General features: G+C 37.9%; 1 protein-coding gene across 1 annotated transcript in view; it reads right to left on the bottom strand.

Moving 5' to 3' along the window:
• Positions 1–23,102, bottom strand: part of CDH12 (cadherin 12) — a 75,729-nt gene that overhangs the window by 27,697 nt on the left and 24,930 nt on the right. Inside the window, exon 2 of the mRNA XM_053466514.1 lies at positions 20,320–20,614. Coding sequence (XP_053322489.1) covers positions 20,320–20,614 — 295 coding nt within the window. The remainder of the gene's footprint in view (positions 1–20,319; positions 20,615–23,102) is intronic.

The raw sequence follows: 23,102 nt of genomic DNA, 5'->3' as shown, positions 1-23,102 counted from the left end.
GGCACACATGATCACATTTAGGACAAGCTTTTACCATAAAAAATGTTTTTTTGTAGAACATGGAAATTGGGTTGATTTGCCCTGTTTTCAGCTCTCAATTGAGGAAAAATGATTCATCACAATTCATGATCTTCAGGCACTTGTTATATTCTTTAAATTGAAATCCTGACACACTTGATGGGCCTTATGGTAACCTCTGCAAACTCTACGTGCATATGCCAGTTTCTTTAAGAATGAAGAATCCATTGACGTCTTGTTATAAATAGCACTATAACCATAGTTTAATGGGGAAATTCAGCAGTCTTTTAAGCTGTTTGAACTTCTGGCAATATAAGTCTGCCCTGAATAATGTAACTCAAATATGTCAAGCAACTGAAAAGGACACCATTGTATAGAAGTTGTTACACTTAATGACATTTCAGTTGTATCGGGGGGGGGGGGAATTATGAGCCCTTTCTGAAGTAATAATGGCTTCATAAAAGCTATTTACACATGAGCAACTGATGCCATGCACAACACTGTTTGCTTTATACCAAAGGAAATCCGTGTGCTTCAAATTCAAGCCCATTAAGAACAGGAAAAATATGCCATTGTGGGATCTGATTAACATATACTGTATAGTTGTAGGAATGTCAGTAATGTAGTAATTTAGTAGTTAAAGCAGTAGAGCTTAGCCTAGGTCAACTTAGAACAGGGGCCACATACTAAATTTAAAAAAAAAAAACATGGGGCAAATTACCTTGTAGGCAATCAGCCCCCGCTCCCAGTGCAACCATTGCTCAATTGGCCAGTTACAATCGGGATGTCTGATCTCCCCAACCATTCCATTTATCCTATATAGGACTTCAGAGTCTCCATAGGACGCAGTAACAGCCTTCATGACATCAGCGAAGATGACAGCCATGGAGGGGGCAGCTGTACCACTTACAAAACGATACTACTTACAACTTGATAAGTAGCTTCAAAATGTTTCTATCCATTTTGAGCAGTCATAGCGTATCATTTAACACATTTTCATAGGACCTTGTAGACCAAGCTTATAGAAGTGAGGGCTTGAGGGCAGAAGGTAGCATACTTCAACCTCTCAGAAAACATCAATTACATTGTAATGTATGGCATATTTTCTTTGGTAGTGTTTGGCTTCACAGTGTAACCTTTCTATATGCTATACTGTCTTTACCATAAACAAGTTGGATTGCAAGTGACTTTTGTAGTATTGTTGGTTTTCTCCTTCTGCAGCAGCAGCAAACTGTTAATGTACATCAGAGTCACAACTCCTGACTCTGCTGATGCAGGTGTTATGGCTCACAGAGCAGGAATTCCCAGCTTGGACTGAATTAAATCGTTCTCAATACTGTACTTCTAGAAGCAGAAGCATCACTCTAAGAAACAAATAAATTCCGCAAGTGGCTTGTTTTAAAATTTACAACATAACTATCTGCATGACAATGTCTTAAGACAGACAACATTCTACTGCTGAATGGGAAGCCGGAAATAGTCTTCAATGTAAATCTTACAAATAAAACATATTGACCCCACCGCATAAAGCAGGAGAAGCATCTCATACATTGCATTTCCAGCTGGGATTGCAGCTGCTTTTGCTTTACCATCTGGGAGTGTCTAATTAGAAACCACCTAGTGTCGATTCTCACACAAGCTATTAGCAAACATGTTCAACATCAGACGCGGCACTAACTCCCTAAAGACGTACAGATACAGAGCTATAAAATAACAAAATTCACTGAACAACGGGACTATTATGTTACATTTAATGCTTTTTTCGTAAACAAATATTCTTTGGAAGGAAATAAATATCATCAGTGGCTGTTGTGAAATTTTAGTAAGATTATTTTTGTATCATGCAGTATAATTTGATACGACGCAAAATGTTGCAACACAAATGTATGCGCACATGCTACTTTATCCAAACGTATGCTGTTTGAGCAATCTGGTAGCATTCTGGATCTGCTCCCCATAGGGGAGTTTGGGGGGGCAGACATTATATATCCAGGGGCCTGGTCTCTTCTTGTAATGCAACTGGTTTTCCTGGCGACATTTGATGTGGCATCCCATTATTTTGGCTACAAAATTGTGCAGCCCCGCTATATAGATTTTATGCAATTAAAAGCAACTTAATGTTCTGTAATTGAAACACAGAGAGTATAGCAGTATTTTTTGCTGTGCTAGCACATCATGCAACATTATCTGTACATAAAATTTATCACGTACTATAAATTCCTGCCTTTTAATAGCATACATTTTCACTTGAGATAGCTAAGTCAATGTCACAGCTCGTTGATCGTATGTCAGCAACTCCTTTAACAAAACTTTTAGAAAAATGTCAGATGTAGGAATAATGTAATAAGTGCAGACACATGATTCTTGTTGCTGGTTGGGGAGATCCTGTGATCTCCCAGCATTGTCCCAGGGAAAACATTGCAGCTTTCACGTGGCCACCTCTCAACCTTAGTATCACAAGGCGACAGTTGGGTAAGGCAGGCAGCCATGCCTTCCCATATATCTTGTGTCTCCATTTACCACAGAGAAACCAGGCAATATCAGCCATGTTTTTTAGCACACATATACATGTAACATGTTAAGTGCTACCATAAAATATGCAGGCCATACGAACTTGAATGAATCAATTACTCAGGAATATCTCTGGGTAACACTTTAGATATGATGGTAGGCATTATATGAAATGTAGATGTGTCTTTGACACAATGGCTCTCATGGCCACCCTTCGTGAAACTCAAATTGATGTCCCAGTTAACATCCAGTTAATGACATACACGACTATCAATTACGGCGAGCCATATATGCCTATAGCATATATCGAATAGCCTACAGTGGACTTCCTCTATCATTTCTACACACTACTTTAACACATCTAAAACAGTAACCTGTCCTGACATGTCTAGGTTAGGTTCAGCTATTTGAAAAGATATATTCCGAATATAGTACTGCATAAAGAAAAAACAATAAAAGACAAATAGCCGTCAGGTGCTTTCTTCACAAAGCTAGGGGGGGAACCAACTCCCTCGCCAAAAAAACATCCTCCATCAACATCCACCATGTTTTTAACAGAAAGGAAGAGAAGACAAAGATTACCCAAAGCTAATTTTATTCTCTTGCAGTATATCTTTTTTATAATTGTACACAGTAAAGGGCGAGATCTGGTTAACCTACATTGGGTGGAGTTCACTTGCTCAGATGACCTTTAATTGCGGACAACGCAGGCACATAGGGTTCTAATATATCATACAGACTTTAACTCTTTATGCCCAGTAGACATTATAAAGGCATTTTTTCAAACCTTTCTGGCCTCTCTAGCACTCAAAGTGTTCATACAAGCTGTACTTCAAATCAATAGTCCAACAGTTTCAGATTAATTCATATCTTTTTTTTTCAGTAACCTTAGCGTTACTTTTCACGAAAATGTCAAATACTGACTTCAAAATTAAGTTTGTTTTATGTGAACAGTTTGTTGACAACAGAAGTTTAGAGCATCAACACCACAGGCAGACATAAACCCACTAATACATTTTTACATTTCTACTTTATCGTTGCATACTGATGAGCCTGAACACAGATACAACACGATGAAAAAGTTAATAGGCTTGACATACTGGTGGCTTTGTTAGCGAGACTGGTGTTTTATTATGGATGAAACTTGTTTATACTGAACTTCTACAAAGCAAACCTAACATGATTAAGAGCAAAGCTATTCTAATAAGAATACATTTCCTTAGATCCTTTGTGTGTGTAGACAGATTAATAATAAAATTCATTATTATACATTAGTGTTTGACCTTCTCCTTGCTTATTATTATCACTGTAAAGAACAAACCTGGCTTTGGCATAAATGTCATCTATAAAATGAACTTCTTTTTCCTGAAAGATATATGCTTTCATAGGAAACATATAATTGATATATCAACAAAATAAAATGACTTGCTCATTGTTTATCTAGTGGCGAATTAATGTCAAAACACATCATGTCGCTACATTCACACAGAATTTGGGCTTGAATAAAAAAATAGAAAATTAGTTTTCTCGACTAGTGGGTTATTCCTTAAAATGTGACGCTAGTCATACAGTCCAATGTCGTGGTCTTTTAAAGACAAACACATTATTCCATGGAGTCCATTGGCTTGATAACAATCAAATTCAACTCCCAGGGCATAAATAATAAATTAATAAAAAAAACAACCGGTTACTGCACTTATACATTCAATGATACCTAAACCACTGTGTTGCTTATAAGCTAAAAGGAAACTTTCTTATTGGAATTGGCACAAGTTGCTGCCACAGCTGAAGCTCATTTCAGCCAAGTGTAATGAGCAGCCAATCAGTGGCAGGATTTGTCATGCAACAGAGTAGGAGGGAATCTGTAACTGCAGGGCTGCAGTTTCTACCTCAGGTAGGTGTTTTTTTTCTTCTTCTTTCATTTCTGAAGAATGCATGCTTTTTTGTAATACAAACATTTAGTTTATTTGTAAAATATTAGGATGAAAGTGAGGATCCCCTCAGAGGGGATATGATAGCATTATATAAATATATTCGGGGCCAATACAAACCATTGTGTGGAAATCCGTTCATAAACAGGACTATGCATAGGACACGTGGTCATGCATTTAGACTGGAAGAAAGCAGATTTAGTTTAAGACAGAGGAAAGGGTTTTTTAGAGTAAGGACAATAAGGATGTGGAATTCTCTGCCTGCAGAGGCAGTTTTATCGGAACTGCAACTCGATGGATACTTGGAAAACATAATATTCGGGGATATAATCTGTAATTTCATTAAAGACAGGAGGCTCATATTATGCTTTGCTTTCTTTACTACTCCCAATAGCAGCAAAAATGGAGTAAACTTTTTTAAAACATATAAAAAGAGAAAAAACATATACATGTGCATAACATAACCTAGATAACTGATAACCAATCATAGTGTAGCACAGGCTATAAAAGGTAAAGTCACAGAGTGTAGTTCCTCTTTCTTTGCTGCTCCAGCACAGAGATAAGTACAATTTTGTGTTTCTCTCAAGACAAAAAAAATTCTGGTGCTAGCCTAATTTCCTTCATATTTCTGTGATATATTATTATATTTATCATATTTACAACCTTTATTTTGAATCTCTGTACCTTTTATTTTATACATTTAGTCCCTGTATATTTGTATCGCCTCCTAATTTGGGCGGGAAAACAGGTCTTATGAATATTTCTAACTGGGCAGGCTCCATTCCCAGCTAATACAGCGTTTTTCCTGTCAGAAATATCAGTTTAGCCTGTCAGCTTGCCTTTTCTTACCCCTTAGTGTGGGAAGTTAATTTTTCTATTAGTTTTCATTGGCCTTTAGTTCCCTGTGGTCTTTTACCCTCAGTTATTAGTATAGTATATATATATATATATATATATATATATATATATATATATATATATATATATATATATATATATATATATATAAGTATATTGTGGCAAAAATATTTCCCCTCAGATTATTATCCTTTATATCTGTCATGACCTCTAAAGGATCTGTACTTTCCTCTCAAGAGAACTTATCTAACATAGTTGATAACATGCCTGAGGAGCAAATTAAAGCCCTTTTGGATGCCTCTGTCCAGAAGTCTGTTCAGGATGCTGTTAATGCAGCAATGATTAATATGCAAAAGACCCTAACCAAATCTGTTGCAGCTGCTGTGGCAATGTCTAAAGCTATGCCTCAGAGTAAGAAAACTAGTTTATCTCCTGCTGAAACCTTTTGGTCTGTAGCTGATGTTAATAGTGATTCAGATGAACACTATACCCCTCGCAAAAAACTCGAGAAGAGGAAACACATTGACGGTCCCACTACTTACTCTTCTAAAAAGAGTAACTTGGACTCCGGGAGGAGGAAAAAAGCAGAGGTAAACCTTCTCGACGAGCGAAACCAGTCTCGTTTGAAACTAGTGATAGCGAGGTGGATGATGATAAATTAGAGCCTGATCATAATTCTGACTCTGAATGGGAGGATGCCGACAATACTGGTGATCCTTCAGAAAAGGTTGGATCAGATTCAGATTCTGGCTTAGTAGATTCCTTAGGGAATCCCTTTTTTAATCCTGAGAAGATCAGGCATCCTAGATCAGCCGAATGGACTCCAAATTCCACTGTAGCTAAATTTGTAGAGCATTGGGTCCGGAAACCTTTAACCAAGGCCTCTAGGAATAAAATGCGGGCTGAATGCCCCCGTCCAACGTTGGCTAATAAGGCTTGTTGGACGCCAGAACTTGATCCGAAAATTGTCCAATATCTGAAAAAATCTGGCAAAGATCCCAAAAAAGGGATGGATAGACCATTTAGAAATTGCCAAGACAGGCTTTTGGATTTGGTTGGACCTGTCACTAAAATGCTTGATCTAACCAAGGAGTCCCTTAACACAGAGACTCCTGTCGATGTCCATGTTATACGTGGATGGTTGCAACGATTAATGTGCCTATTAGGGAACGCTAATGTGTCACTATCCTCTGAAAGACGTAGGTCTATCTTAAAAAAAATTGACCCTCAATTGGCCCATATGGCCACTGAGGAGCCAGGACCATCTGCTGATGGCTTATTATTCGGGGATGAGTTTCTAAAGAATATTAGGAAATTTGTAGGCATCTTCTCATCTCTGGACAAGGCCCAGACATCTCTAAAAAAGGTTTTTCAGCCCCAAATTTTTGGCCAGGCTGGAAGAGGCCGCTCTTCCGGCCACGGGGATTCATTCCAACAGGGTTACAGAGGCCTTTCCTCCTCAAACAGAGGCAGAAGCTATTCCGGTTATCAACCCGGGTATCAGTCCATTTACCAATCTGGGAACCAATCCTACCCATTCTTTCCGTCACGGGGAAGACCATGGCGTGCTCGGGGTCAGGGAGGTTTCCTCAGAACACCTTCCTCAGGTAAGACATTTTCCTTTGAATTCTTCTCATGTTCTGTTGGGTGGCAGACTCGCCCATTTTTTCCAGACCTGGCCAGAACTCAGTTCACGATCAAAGGATACAGAATAGAGTTTTATGCATGGCCGCAACAGGTAAGTCTTCTGTCTCCCTTCCTTTTCTCCAAGGAAGAAAGCAGACTTGTAGACAACGAAATACAAGAATTGATCACCAAAGGTGCTGTCCAACAAGTACCTTTTCATGCTCCAGGGTTCCTCAGCAACATCTTCTTAGTGAAGAAGAAAGAACAAGGCATGAGACCAGTCATCAACCTGAGAACTCTCAATCATTGGGTGAAGTACAATCATTTCAAGATGGAAGGAATCCACTGTCTAAGGGACCTCCTGAAGCCCAACAATCTAATGGTGAAGATAGATTTAAAAGATGCATATCTTACAGTACCTGTTCACCCGGAATCCAGACCATTCCTTCAATTCATATGGAAACGGACGAAATGGCAATTCACATGCCTTCCCTTCGGTCTATCTTCAGCGCCTTGGTGTTTCACCGAGTTGATGAAACCAGTGGTGGCAAACCTCAGGAGCAGAGGGATACGTCTCATCATTTATTTGGACGATATCCTCATCATGGCCCAGGATTGGAAAACTATCCACATTCATACCTCTTGGACGCTCACTTTGCTTCAGCAACTAGGTTTCTGCATCAACTAGGACATGTCGAATCTCCGACCATCTCCCCATATGGAATTCCTGGGGTTTACGATAGATTCTATTCATCAAACTCTCAGTCTACCGTCAACAAAACTAAATATGATTCGCAAGGAAATCAAAGCAGTTCTTCGCAAGGAGAAGTAATCCCTTTGTCTGCTGGCACGAATAGTGGGCCTGTTATCATCTTCAATCCAAGCTGTATTTCCAGCTCCGCTTCATTATCGTGCGCTTCAAAGGTTGAAGGCTCGACACCTTCGTCAAGGCTTAGCATATTCCGACAAAATTTCTCTGACCATCAAAGCCAGGGAGGAACTCCTTTGATGGCTCAAACATATAACTGCATGGAATGGAAAAGCCATTTTCAACTCTCTTCCAGACTTTATCATAGAATCGGATGTCAGCCTCATAGGATGGGGAGCTCGAGCAGGCCAGACCTCTACATGCAGGAAATGGTCCATGGAGGAAGCGGATCTTCATATAAATTGTCTGGAATTATTGGCAGGGTCCTTTGCTTTGAAAAGTCTAGCCAAAGACAACGTCAATTGCTGTATCCTCCTTCGCATGGACAATATCTCAGCAGTTCAATACATCAACAAGCTAGGAGGCACATGATCGAAGGAACTGGCAGAGTTGTCAAAAGACTTTTGGCATTTTTGCTTGGATCGCGGGATCACTCTGAAAGCAGAATATCTGCCGGGTTTATCCAATGTGATAGCAGATTGGAACTCGAGATACATAACGGATCACAGCGATTGGAAACTACACAAATCAATATTCAATCAGCTTTATCATCTCTGGGGTCCTCTCGACGTCGATCTGTTCGCGTCTCGTTTAAATCGCAATTACCGGAGTTTTTCAGTTGGCGCCCAGACCCAGAAGCGTCAGGATTGGACGCCTTCTTTCAAGATTGGTCCATCGGCACAAATTATGCCTTTCCACCGTTCGCCATGATCCCGAGGGTTCTGTCTCAAGTCGAAAATCAACAGGCAACTTTAGTCCTAATCACCCCATTCTGGACGTTTTCCCCATCTTCTAGAATTGACCATGGACACACCTTGTCTACTTCCAAGGTGGCAGAATATTTTGACAAACTCCAAAGGGGATCATCACCCACTGATTCTACAGAACAACCTTTCTCTCATGGCGTGACTGATCTCCGGGAATCCGGTTTCCACGAGCACTTTTCAACATCTACTCATGAACTCTTATCAGAGGCATGGGTACCAGGTACCAGAAGTACTTACCGATCAGCCTGGAAAATTTGGGTTAGCTGGTGCGTGGAACGAAACTTGGATCCTGTATGTGCACCTAATCCATGAATAATGAATTTCTTGTCATCCATTTACGACCAAGGCAAAGCATATCGAACCATCAATGTATATCGTTCTGCTATTTCTGCTCAACATATGTTTGTGGACCAGGTGCCGATCGGAAAACATCCATTAGTCTGTCGACTGATGAAAGGTATCCGTTTGAAGAGACCTCCTGTTCCTAAATATCAAGACACTTGGGATGTAAACTTAATCCTTAACATGTTTCTATCTTGGGAAGATAATGATAGATTGTCTATTAAAGATTTGACTTTAAAATTATCCACCTTGTTATGTTTGATTTCTTTTAAAAGAGTCTCTGATGTTAAGGCCTTAGATGTCTCAAATAGAATCTTTAGTCCTGATGGTGTACGTTTTAATGTCGTTAGACGCACTAAGACTAATTTAGCTGAGGTCTTTTACCCTGCTTTCCCACATAATCCAAAATTATGTGTTGTGCAATGTTTACAAATATATGAATCGCTGACTAAACCCTTGCGATCACACTCATGTACTCAATTACTCATTTCTTTTCGAAAGCCCTTTTTGCCAGTTTCCACTGCTACTATAGCTAGGTGGATCAGGTTAATTATGGCTAGGGCAGGGATTGATACTACTAAATTTGGAGCGCACTCTTCACGCGCCGCAATGACCTCCAAGACTTACATTGCAGGCGGTAGCTTACATGACATTATTAAAGCAGCCAGTTGGTCTGCAGAGTCTACCTTTAAAACATTTTATTTTAAACCCATTCAACATGTTTCTAGTCACGTATTTGTATAGTTTTATTTTATGTCAGTGTTAGCTTTAAACTAGCATAATATGAGCCTCTCTTCTTTAATGAAATTCCAGATTTTATCGAACGAATAGTGACATAAAGTCACAATTTTATTAAAGACAGGAGGCGAGTATTATCCCTCCACTTACTATATGTCTAATGACTATATTTAGTAGTCCCACCGCAGGTTGTTATATATTTCTTAGTCCGGTTTACATTTGTTAACAGCATGTGTTTTATCCTTTCAGCTTGATTATTTTTTCCATGCCCTTCGGATTCAAGATTCATCTCTTGGATTGTCCCTCCGTTTTCTTCAAATTCCGGCTCTAGTACTCTTCTTATGCTGAGTTTCAAGGAAGAGATTATTGTTTTCTTCATGTTACCTGTTGTTTCATTATATACGGTCACAGAAAGAAAGAGGAACTACAGTCTGTGACTTTACCTTTTATAGCCTGTGCTGCACTATGATTGGTTATCAGTTATCTAGGTTATGTTATGCACATGTATATGTACTTGATAAGTTTTTTCTCTTTATATATGTTTTAAAAAAGTTTACTCCATTTTTGCTGCTATTGAGAGTAGTAAAGTAAGTAAAGCATAATACTCGCCTCCTGTCTTTAATAAAATTGTGACTTTATGTCACTATTCGTTCGAAAAATCTGGAATTATGGGGAAACAGCTTATTGATCCAAGGAGAAATCTGACTGCCATTTTGGGGTCAAGAAGGAATTTTTTCCCCTGGTTAGTGCAAAATTGAAAGACCCAAACTGGGGGGGTTTGCCTTCTTTTGGATCAAAAGCAACAAATTAACAGATATAGGAAAGGCTGAACTTGATGGACACATGTCGTTTTTCAGCCTATATAACTATAACTATGTAACTATGTAACTATGTAATTTCTTGAATTCTTAAATACTGTCGTATACTGCATTTTTTCTTTCCTATTTCACTTCTGCAAAGTTTTTATTCCAACTTCCTACTGTATGTAATTATTTTTAGACGTGCCATGTGGATTCTGGACAATATTGTATTATGGTTAAAGTATATGTGTATAATGTATCCATCCAAGTATTGCTAATCCTGTATGTTTTTTTTTCTTACAGATTATTGTCCGCAAGCACTGACTCGGGATTAATGTTACCATCACAGTTTAGAAAGGTTATTGAATCAAGCCACGTATTTCTTAATAAAACATTTTTGAAGTTCAAACTACAGTTTGCTCATTGAATTCCCTTGAATTAAAATTATATTTGACCTATTTTGCACTGTTTTCTGGAAAGAATGTTCACACATGTCCTGGATTTGTGGGGATGCAACAGTAGCAAGTCTATTAGCCTACACTGTTTGTCCAAGCCAATACAGCAGATGTAATGCCTAATGTGTTAAATGTATTTTTTTCTAACCGGCTAATGTAATGAAGTAACCTTTGGGTTATAAAATTTGCGGCGTTATTTAAAAGATAATAGGGGCTATTTAAGTTAGACAAAGCCAAACTTAGGTCTTATTAAATTCTTTTTACTACTACGTGCAGTGCTTCTTATCATAGACCAGGTCTCACCCCTCATTACAGTAATGCACCCAAGAAGCACGTATTCTAGTCAATTAAGGGATATTTTAAAAATATTACTGTAACAATGTAAAATATGTATTTTGTTTGTCCCTTACAGAAGCTTTCTTTTGTTTGTCACTAATTCTTTAATTGCTTAGAAATATCTGCCTCAAAGTTTACCTTACTTTACTTCGTAATATAATTCAAAATTATGAACCCTGAAGCATAATTGAACGTAATATCAAACTGCAATTTCAACTTGAAAGATTTTCATTTTAGAGCTAGCCAAAAGAAATATTTTGGCTAATTTAGGATCATTATAATCAGTCCGTTGTGGGCCAACAGATAACGTATTTGATATGCATTTATTAAATCATTGTGCCATTCATAATTCTAAAATATTGTAACAGTATTAAACATTTTGAGATTGTATGATTCACGACACATCAGGAGCGCAAGGATCAGGTGCGGCAAATGTAGTCTTTTAAGTGGTTGGTAATCTATTGTGGGATTAGTTTGCCAGAATCCAGGAAAAATATCTGATGCTGCTAAACTCTACAAATCAGTAATTGCAATAAAATGGATGCCTTGTTCATTACAAATAAATAAATAAATAAAATAAAAACAGGCACACAAATGTTTTCATTATTTTTAATTGTTTTACTTTTAAGTAAATTTAAGTAAAAATTGGCTTAGGAGCTTTTGTGGGCTACAGCTTTGATACAGTCACCAAGAAAGACCCTTATGATGTTGTAGCCCTCAAAAACAGGTGTACTAGAGGTGCAAAAAGAGTATTATATTTGTAGGGTTTTACCCTATACTTATGGCGTTTAACCCCTGACATATGTTGTGGGTGCAAGCCACAACTATGTACAACCATATGGGGGGTTAAGGAAGGACTGTCATAGGGAGGGCAGAAGAGGCAACAGCTGTCCTGGGCTACGCTAAGACTTTTGGTGCATTTTACTCTACTTGGAATAAAAACCAGCCCTGAAAAGAATTGAATAACAGCTCCATATTTTATTTTGATATTATTATGCACACAGAACAGACGTCTTAGTCTGCACCTCCAATATTTTTTGTTTAAAATAGGGGCCAAAAATGCATGAAATTGAAAGCATGTAGTCTGTAATACCAGAGTAACTCAGTAGCCTATTATACTTTTGGTAAACATATGTACTGAAGATCTTGAGATTTATTTAGAAAACAAAATGTAGTTTGTTTGATTGTGCTTTTTGTTCTTGTGAGAGGTATGGATTTCAGTATGATAGCAATAAATTATGTATTAGACTGATCCTAGCAGTACTGTTTTTTACATTTTTGATTTAGATCCCAACAATTATATATCTAGTACCTTTATATTCTTCTGATTCTCTAGTCTTTCATAACAGAGCAGGACAACAACAGATTCTAAATACCCATTTATTAACGGGTAAGCACTACTTCAGTCAAGTATCCAGCTAAACAGATGAGCAGCTCTGATATATCTAGGGATTCCAGGTCCCCTGTACACATGTATTTATATTACTTATTTAACTCTTGGCTGTTTGCATATTGCCCTAACAGTACCATGGTTATCCACTCCTTACTCATGTCTACCTTTAGTGTTGCCTCTTCCTTATGCACAAGCTGACCCTCGGCCAGGGGCATCCCTGTTCCTTATGAAGCGCCAACACTAGCAAGTTTTTTCCAGCAACAAGGGGTGAGCTGGCACCACCAGTTAGTTACTTTTACCGTTTCCATTGCTTTATAAAGGGAGAATAATGCATGTATGTTTACCATTATATGATGTGATGGAAGTGTCTATGAATAGCTTAACATATCCTGAAAAAAAAATACATTTATTTCCTTAGCTAAATCCCCCTATAGCTAAACTGGAGAAATTGGCTTATAAAAAAATGGGTTCTGACACCTGGCACTCAAAAGATGTTGTCAAAAAAGATCTTATTTGATGGTCACATGTCAAGGTCGTAATAAATTATGACACCAGTTTAGCATTATACCCAATAACGGTGGCCAACACTGCTGAGAAGCATCCAAACTACAGAACAAGCTGAATCGATGACAGTATTGCTGTCCATTAATCAACTTCTGAGGTCCAGGAGTTTTTTTATAGATCCAGCAACTGCTCTGACTTATTCATGGGAATTGTATGAGATCACACTTCCAGTTTTGGTATTCATTCTGCCTTTTGGGCAATGCACATTGAATACCAATATAATTCAGTTTATATTGAAGTTTAACTCATAATCTGTTTGGTATGGTGCCTTTATGTTGCCTTTGTGTTTTTTTTCAAATTAATATGAATACATTTGTGTCTTTTATTGACTAATGACTGGATTACAGGCAGGACTGGGCATCCTTATCTACTTCCACGCACTAGGCACATACAGTACCTTACAACATTGTGCTCAAAATAATTTCAGTAATATACAAAAAGCGCTGCAGGCTATCAAGATTGACATTTCATAGGTTTCAATCGCTACCCGAGATTGAGCAATGTTTTCAAATGTAGCGCCTGGTAATTTAATATCTGTCATTCTATTGAATTTTATCCAGAACTGTCAGTATCTATATACAGAATATTAAAAAAAAACTGACTTTCTATCTATTCATCCATCTATTGCATAATGTCATTTACCTTTGTATTATAGTTATTGCAGATAAATGCCACATCATTAACTGAATGATTCCGTTTATTAACAACTTAAAACAAATAGTAAATAACAGTAAATTATGGTATTGTAATCTGCAGATTAATGTGACAACAAGATACAATGTTGGTTGGCCACTATAATGTAGATGGAGTTTTATACGAGCTGAACAATCTGGCGTTTCTTAATATAAGCTTAGGCGAGCAAGGCTCAGTATGTGTTAATGTGTGTTATGTCATTTTAAACTGTCATTTTTTTCACTACCTCTTTTTGTAACAGTGCTATGGAATCTGTTGGCGCTATAAATTAATAAATAAATTAAACTTTAATTTAAAAAAGGTATGTTTTTATGGCAGACAGCCAAAAATAGCTCACAGGCTGTTGCCTCTTTATGGATTGAGCCAGCCTTCACAAAGCACTCTGCAAAATGGCAAGGCAGTATGTACAGGGGTTGTATTGTATGTTTGTTTGTTTGTTTGTTTTTGGCCAGCAATGTGGGAAGGAAGGAACTTAAGAAGTTCAACTGAAAATCTAAACATTTCTATAAATCTTCTTGAACTTGTCAGGATTATGGTCTATTCCAGAATACAATGCATTCCCCGAGATGCTTCATCTGAGTAACATTCTGATTCAGCATAGTTCTTAGCCAGGGCAGAACAAAACGCTGAAACTGGAGACTGACAAAGTTGACTAAAACATAGTGACCCTTAGGATGTCAAATGAAATTAAATTTGATTTAATTACAAATTACAAGCGTAAACATGACTCATAAAACATCCCCTATGAAATAAGGAAAAAAGTTGTTAATGAGGTCCTAGTAGAATTGTAGGTCGACATAACTAAGCTAAAAGTTTTTCAGTAAGAATTCTACAATTTACAGTAATCTGTTAATTGCGGTCCTGTCTAAATAAAGCCTTCACATTACAAAAAAGATAATTAGCCTGGAAGTTTCACGTAGAATAGTTTGTGAACTTTTCAGTTCATCATATCATCTGAAAAGATTTGTAATATTCATAGACAGCCTACAATGAAAATATGTAATTAATAAATGGATATTTCCCATGTGCGGTATAAAAGGGATAAATAAAGTTCTTTAAAATGTCCATATCATATATCAAAGGTTAGTGTTCAATACAATTGGAATCATATAATAATCCATCTCATTGTGAATCAAACTCTTAATACATACAATATTTAATAATACACGTATTCATATACTCTTTGCTACATTTTACTGCTACAGGCCAGTGAACTAAGTATATTAAGATAAGCAATCTATATGTCTACAATAAGTACCATGCCACCGTTCAGCTAGCATACATGAGACTGGCTGCTTCTGCTCCCATTTACTCCAATAGAAATGGACTCTAATAAGCAGGTTACTAAATTACATGAATAAAGTGGTCCATTGCCATATGATACTCATCCAAATATCCTGATGATCGGGGATGGAGGGGGTAACCAAAGTTAAATTCTTGAAGAAGAAATACCTCATCCACATTGCAATGATTGAATAAGAAGATAATGGATAATGCTGAGTAACCCTATCAGCCAAGACTTGACTCACATACAAAATTTATGGATAAACTTCAAGATTGACATATATCGATGACCCTCAGTAAACTCATCAGAGCTGAAGCAGCTTTCCTGTGATAAATGGGTAATCATTCCATCATCCAGTAGTATGGTCATATCCAAAAAAAAAGTTCATAGTGGTGATCACAAGACAAACAAATCACTTCAACCATGCAATGACTTTGTGAACTTTTGCAATCAAAATACTTTGTGTGTGTAATAAAGAAATATTATTGGGAAGAGGTAAAAATGTTAAGAACGTTATAGGAACATATTAATCAAGAAAAATGAATTCTAAAATTACACATTATGAACAAATCTTTGCTTAGAAAAGCACCTTTTCATTCAGGATATTTTTATAGGTTTTTTTTCTGATGTAGTGTGCTTAATTGTTCACACGCTAATTTGTTTTTATCTATAAAAAAAACATTTTAATTAAGTCAAAATGAGAACAAATGCTTACTTACTGTATTTGCTCGATTATAAGATGAGTTTTTTTTAGACCAAATGCTCTAAAAAAATACCCCTTGTCATATAATCGAGGTCGTCTTATAATCAGACCTCAAAGAGGTCTGTCTATGAGACTAAGATCTAGATCCCCCGCTGCGCTGCAGGGGACCTGGATCCTCCTGTCTGGTAACCTCCGCTGCTGCCAGCAATTCCACCGGCGTCTATACCCGAGTGCCGACAGAAGTGCCGGTAGCAGCGGAGGTTGTCTACCCTCCCTGGCTGCCAGAGGAGAATTCCTTGCAGCGCTGCAGGGAATTCTCCTCTCTGGCAGTCGGGGAAGGTCTGCGCGATGCGTGTAGACAACCCCCACTGCCTCTTGGAAGTACCATCAGGGATTCTATGGTTTTACATATAACAATTACGCTGTGTCATGATTTATTCACCAAAAATAAAGCCAAAATGGAGAAGCCATATGTGAAAAACTAAGTACACAATATGATTCAATAGCTGGTAGAACCACCTTTAGCAGCAATAAGTTTAAGTAATCAATCTCTCACATCGTTGTGGAGGAATTTTGTCCCACTCTTCTTCACAACGTTGCTTTAGTTCATTGAGGTTTGCGGCAATTTGCTTATCTACAGCTCTCTTACAAAGTTAAATTCACAACATCTTAATTGGCTTGAGGTCTGGACTTTGACTGGGTCATTGCAACAAATTGATTCTTTTCTTTTTCAGCCATTCTGTTGTAGATTTGCTGGTGTGCTTTGGATCATTGTCCTGTGGCATGACCCAATTTTGGCCAAGCTTCAGCTGTCAGACAGGTGGCCTCACATTTAACTCCGGAAAACTTTGGTATAAAAAGGAGTTCATGGTCGGCTCAATAACTGCAAGCTTCGCAGGTCCTGTGGCTGCAAAATAAGCCCAAATCAGCATGCCTCAATCACTGTGCTTGAGAGTTGGGATGAGGTGTTTGTGCTGATATGTTGTGTTTGGTTTTCACTAAACATGACGCTGTGCATTATGGCCAAACATCTCCATCTGTCCAAAGGACATTGTTCCAGAAGTCTTGTGGTTTGTTCAGATCCAACTTTGCAAACCTACTAGTAATCCTTCCAAACAAACCATACTTGTTTAGTTTTTTTTTTTGTACTGTCATATACTAACATTTAACAGAGGCCTGTAGAGTCTGAGGTATAACTTTTGGTTTTTTTACAACTTCTTTTGCACGGTCTGACCTTGGGGTGAATTTGCTGGGATGTGTCTTGGATGTTTTCCACTTTTGAATAATCTCTCACTGTAGAGTGATGGAGTTAACATGGTTTGGAAATGGCCATATAACCATTCCATATAACCAACAGTCACTCATTAATTCACACTTTCATTCACATTTCTCACTCATTTACACAAATCATTTACACATATTCAGTAATGCATTCTCACAAATTAATTAATTCATACTCTCACTCATTCACACAATTCATCCACACATTAATTCATACTCTCACTCATTCACAAAATTCATCCACATTCTTTCATTCTTTCACCCATTCACACAATTTATCCACACATTCATTCTTTCACTTATTCATAAAATTCATCCACACATTCATTCTTTCATTCTCACTCATTCTCACTCTTTATTTCAATATTCTTACTACCTCTTTTCTCGCTATCTACCCCCTCTTCCCCCTTCTCACTATCTACCCCCTCTTCCCTCTTCTCAGAATCTTACAGAAGTCCTGCAGTGGGAGCGCGAGGCCTCTGTCTCTCTGCTCTGAGTTTCTAAATGTGTGTGTTTAGTTGTGTTGGTATGAGTGTATGGATGTGTGCGTTAGTGAGAGTGTCTGGGTGTGTGTTAGTGTGAGTGCCCCTCCTAAGGTCAGGCTTTGGTTCCACCCTTCCTCTCTGATGACACTTAACAAAATGTTGCCAATATTTGGTTCAGTACTTAGTTCAGTACAGCATACGGCATTTTATGACACATATAAACAAAATACTGTTTTTTTTCGTAATCAAAAACATATAGCCTTATATATATATGCTTAGTAAGTTTTACCTATGTTAGTAATGCAATGAGCCAATGGCTACCTAGTAAATGGATTCATCCAATATCCAGGTTAAAAACAAAACTTGTGTAACTATTATATTCAAATCCAGAAACTCCTTGCACCAGTAATGCATTTACCTTTGGGGCTGCCCTAGGCCTGACCCAGCGTAGTGTCCCAGTGCACTTTTTCTCCATGTCCAGTCTCCAAGTTACAATAAGAAGTGATATGATGCCATATCTGCGCTGTGTCTTAGGGGCGCTCAGCCCCTTTTAATAAAGTCTATGGAGGCCAGGATTCATCACTGCCTTGCACAGCTCATTGCTGTGACCACAGGAGAATGTTTGACTGTAAAAGCAGGCAAATTATGGTGGCCAAATTGTCCAAACATTTGAGGACACATCATTTTATATATTGCTAACCCCCACACTGGGCTGTCTTCCAGTGTCTAAGATGTATAGCTGAGAAACTGGTTTCCTTCTATGAGTTTTTACATTCTACATATCGCAGGGGACAGCACTTTACATGTGCTGGTCAGCAATGTGTGAAAATTAGGTGCCCTCAAAACATAGAATTTAGAATCTAGTCTGCCCATTTTTCCTGATGTATGGGGTTTAAACCCCTGTCGGTGTATGGACAGGCCCTATAGTGAAAATGGCTTTATGTCTAACCCATGCCTGTTTCAATTCCCTCACTGTATTAGTCTCAGAGGCGTATCTAGTGAAAATAGTGCCTATGGCAAGCACTGAAATTGCGCCCCTGTCCAAACTTTGACACATTAATTCACACTCTTTACTACCCCCTCTCCCTCCCTTGTCACTTTCTAACCCCTTTCCCTACTACCCTCTTCCTCTCCCCCTTTGTAGTTCTCTCACCTTGAGGTCCATCGACGGGAGTCTTCTGTCTTCCTGCACTGCTGCGGTGCCCGCTGCTTCACTGCTGAGCGCCGTAATATGACGTCATATTTCGGCACTCAGCAGTGACGCAGCAGGCACCAGCGAGCACTGTCTTTTTTTTTTTGATGCGGGGGAGAACAAGGGGCGCCGAGCCGTTGCTAGGCGTCCCTCTCTCTCCTCTGCATCAAAAAAGCCGCTCGCTGGTGCCCGCTGCTTCACTGTTGAGCGCCGAAATATAACGTCATATTACGGTGCTCAGCATCAAATGCCGGCACCGGGACGGAGGTAGAGGGCTCGTGGAGGAGAATGAGGGGCGCCGAGCCGTTGCTAGGCACCCCTCTCTCTCCTCCGCATCAAAAAAAAAAAGACGGCGTTTAAAAGCCGCTCACTGGCGCCCCCTTTCAAATGGCGCCTATGGCACGAGCCATAGCTGCCAAACCCTAGATACGCCTCTGATTAGTCTCCACCACTTCTGCTGAGGGACTTCCTTACTTTACATCTAAGCCCCTGACCCTTTAGTTTTAGACCATGACCCCTTGTTCTAACATTGATCCTCCTTTCAAATAAGCTTGCCTCCTGTACTTTGTTAATCCTTTTGTAAGTGTTTCTATTGCATCCCCCCTCAAGCTAAAGATGGCAGGATCCTGTTAATATCAGAAATACTTAATCCTAAATCCTTCTCTTCTGTTGTCATTGACAGAACAGTTGCCCCAATGCTTTATTCTGGTTTGGGATTTTTATGTCCCAAGTGCATGCTTTACATTTATCAACATTAAACTTCAGCCACCCTCACTTTCTCACCATTCTTCTAATTTACTTAAATAAATCTACACTGTTGCAGACCTTTGTATCATCTGCAAAAAGGACATACTGTACCATATTTGTAAGACCTTCTGTAATATTACTAATGAAAATAATAAAATGTATGGGTCCCAAACATGGTCAATGTGGTCACCCTAGGATAAGTATAGCTCTACCATCTTGTAGTTATATTTCCTATGATATGGTTGACAACAAGACTGACAAGCACAGGCTATATATTCTTATGAACATCTCATTACATATGTTGATGTAAAGCAATGTATTTAATACCAAAAGTTGCCAATATACCAAAATATCATTACACAATAGTCCCCTATGTTTTGAGAAGGGTGTAGCAAGATTCCATGCTACTGTACATAAATGTAACAACATTATCTTTTTTCTAATCAGAAAATATTAAGTTGAAAGTCGTGTTAATATTTTACTATGGGCTTTTAAAAATGAACCTTCTTACAGAGATAACATTTTAGCATCTTGCTCATTTTTCTACTACAGGACGTTGTGTGGATTGTTTCATGCCTCAGTCTTCTGGTTCCATTTATTTGTTAATTAAATATATGTCAAGATCTTAATACTGACAAAATAATAAAAGTTAAATGCCCAACTTACCAACTGGAGACATTTCTGGAACACTGGCAACATAAGGACCATCCAAAAACTTTGGCTCATTATCATTAATGTCCTGCACTTTGATAATGAATTCTGACTCCGGCTCCACTGGTTTTCCTGTAACTATATCCACTGCTTGTGCACGTAGCGTATAGAAAGGCTTTTCTTCTCTGTCCAGACTTTTAATTGCATGGATGTCACCCGTTGTGTCATCAATTGTAAAAATTGTTCCTGCTCCATCGCCAAGAAGGGTATACTTTACAGACCCAATACCCTTATCCAAGTCTGAATGAAGCTGCAAAAGAGAGAGAGATACCTTTAAATATGTGAGCAATGCATTGATTTTGTCCATTGCACTTGAAACATTTAATAGATAACTATCCGAGTGGTTTCTTATTGAAATAGATATTGTAAACAAGATGGAACATGTTGGTTTGGCTAAATGCTAACTCTATCAATGGTACAGATAGATTTACTCATTTACCACCTGCAAGTTTACTCTTCATGTTTTTCAGGTATGAGGTAGCATCTGAAGTACCTCTGTGCTTCATGCCTCTTATAAGGTTATTGATAATTTTTTAATCCCCCCATACCATCAAGCATGGATGGTAAGTTTTATATGTAGGTTTTAAATACAGGGATTTATCTCATTACCTCCCTGCAACCCACATCAAACAGGGTGAAGGAAACGAGATACAGTTGTCATGCATGTGATAGGCACAGGGTTAACCTTAATGTAATACCATCAAGGATTGGTAAATATTTTATAGCAGAAATAATGTATGGGCATGGTATACAAGGAATGTTATGAACACTTTTTTGAAAAACAAGAATTTTATGGCACAAAGTCTAAATCACAAAGTATCGTTTAATGTTAATACCAATAATGTCCTTCTGTCACTTTATAAATTATATTGTCACTAAAACAACTTTAAATTCCCACTAGCTTTTATCTTTATAACCATGTTGAGGCGTCATAAGGTCTTTTAGATCAACAATACTGAAGGCAGGAAAGACTGTTACAGTATATAATGGCAGGTATCCTTTTGTTAGACACAATATCCATTTAATCTTAAAATACAATAAGATACAATATACAATAGTACGCTAATAAAACTAATAAAATAAAATATTGATCACCTGTTCACTTCCCAACTACATTTGCAAATATATACAGCATTTAAAATACTAGAATATATCTAAGACATTTTCTTCAAGCAGAAATTTTATTTTGGATTTATGTGCAGGTTTATATTGAAAAGTTATAGTGTTGTGGGTAGAAAATAATTTATCATGCTAAAGTGACTGACAAGCAGTAAATTCAATTTGAATACAGAACCGATAGGTGATAAATGCTGGGATATGTGAAAAATTGCTTCATCATTCTAGAGGAAAATCTTGGAAACAATCACTTTCTCTGTCACTGTGATCAGCAATACACAGTTGGTTAGGATGCATCATGTCAACTGTAGTGTCTACATAACATTATATATACAATGCTGCAAAAACGTATTTTGCTGCTTCCCGATATCTTCTATTATTGCTTATTTGTCACATTTCAATGTTTCAGATCATCCAACTAATTGTATTATAAGACAAAGACAATGCAAGTAAACAAAAAATGCAACTTTTAAATTATTATTTCATTTATTGAAAGTACAGAGGTCATGCCATATCATCTCAGAGGGATTCAAATTAGGACTTTGACTAGGCCACTCCAAAACCTTCATTTTCTTTCTTTATAGCCATTCAGGTGGACATGCTTGTGTGTTTCAGATCATTTCCTGCATAACCCAACAGCACTTGAGCTTTAGGACACAAATTGATGGCCGGCCATTCTCCTTCAGGAATCTCTGGTAGAGACCAAAATTATGGCAAGCCGTCCCCAGGTCCTGAAGCAGCAAAGCGGCCACAGACTATCGCAGTGTTTGGTGGTACGATGTAATGAGGCTCTTCTACACAAAATGATTTTCTGAAAGTCTAGAGAAGATCAAGATGTTTTTGTGAGACCAGCCTTTGTGTTCTTCTTGGTCAACAGTGGTTTTCGCCTTGCAACTCTCCCGTGGATGACTTTTTTTGTTTGCACAGTCTCTTCCTCATTGGAGTTGTCAACACTCCCAGAGGGTTCACCAGTCTTCCAAAAATTTTAAATAGTAAATAAATAGAATACATATAAATCTTTGGACACTGATTTTCAGATGTTATAAGAGTTTGTAATCAACAGCTAATAATAACTTTCCAAAAACATTACCTTTTCACTGTAAGGATTACAAATTCACAAAGACCTATTTCATTTTCAAAACTGAATCTATCCTTGCTTTATATGGCAAACAGTACATACTATTTATCCATGCTTTTGTTTCTATTTCCTATACCTTCAGTTTCATTTGCTTAAATAAATTTACATTAAGATCTTGCCTTTCTGAGTATGCCACTCCATACTTTATCTTGGTTTTTCCTTAATATTGCATTAAATGGGCAAAGTATGTTAAGTACAGTAACATAAAACATTCGTGTAACAACCTCCTCTTGTTTGTTAGGTTTCAGAACTGAATCCTGCCACTATGGGAGAAAATGCTAGAAATGCATGTAAGTGGACTAATCTGGCAGTGCTACATGACAGCTCCTACTTCTACATTATAAGCTTGTTGATTTGACATTGCAAACCTTCAACTATTAAATTGCATAAACTGGAGATACCTAAAATCTCCAATCTAAGCAAAGAGGAGAGAGGGGGAGAGATAGCAGAGGAGAGAGAGAGAGAGAGAGAGAGAGAGAGATAT

The sequence above is a fragment of the Spea bombifrons genome, chromosome 5 (assembly GCF_027358695.1).
Source record: "Spea bombifrons isolate aSpeBom1 chromosome 5, aSpeBom1.2.pri, whole genome shotgun sequence".
NCBI lineage: Eukaryota > Metazoa > Chordata > Amphibia > Anura > Pelobatidae > Spea > Spea bombifrons.
This window is presented reverse-complemented; position numbering and strand designations above follow the sequence as displayed.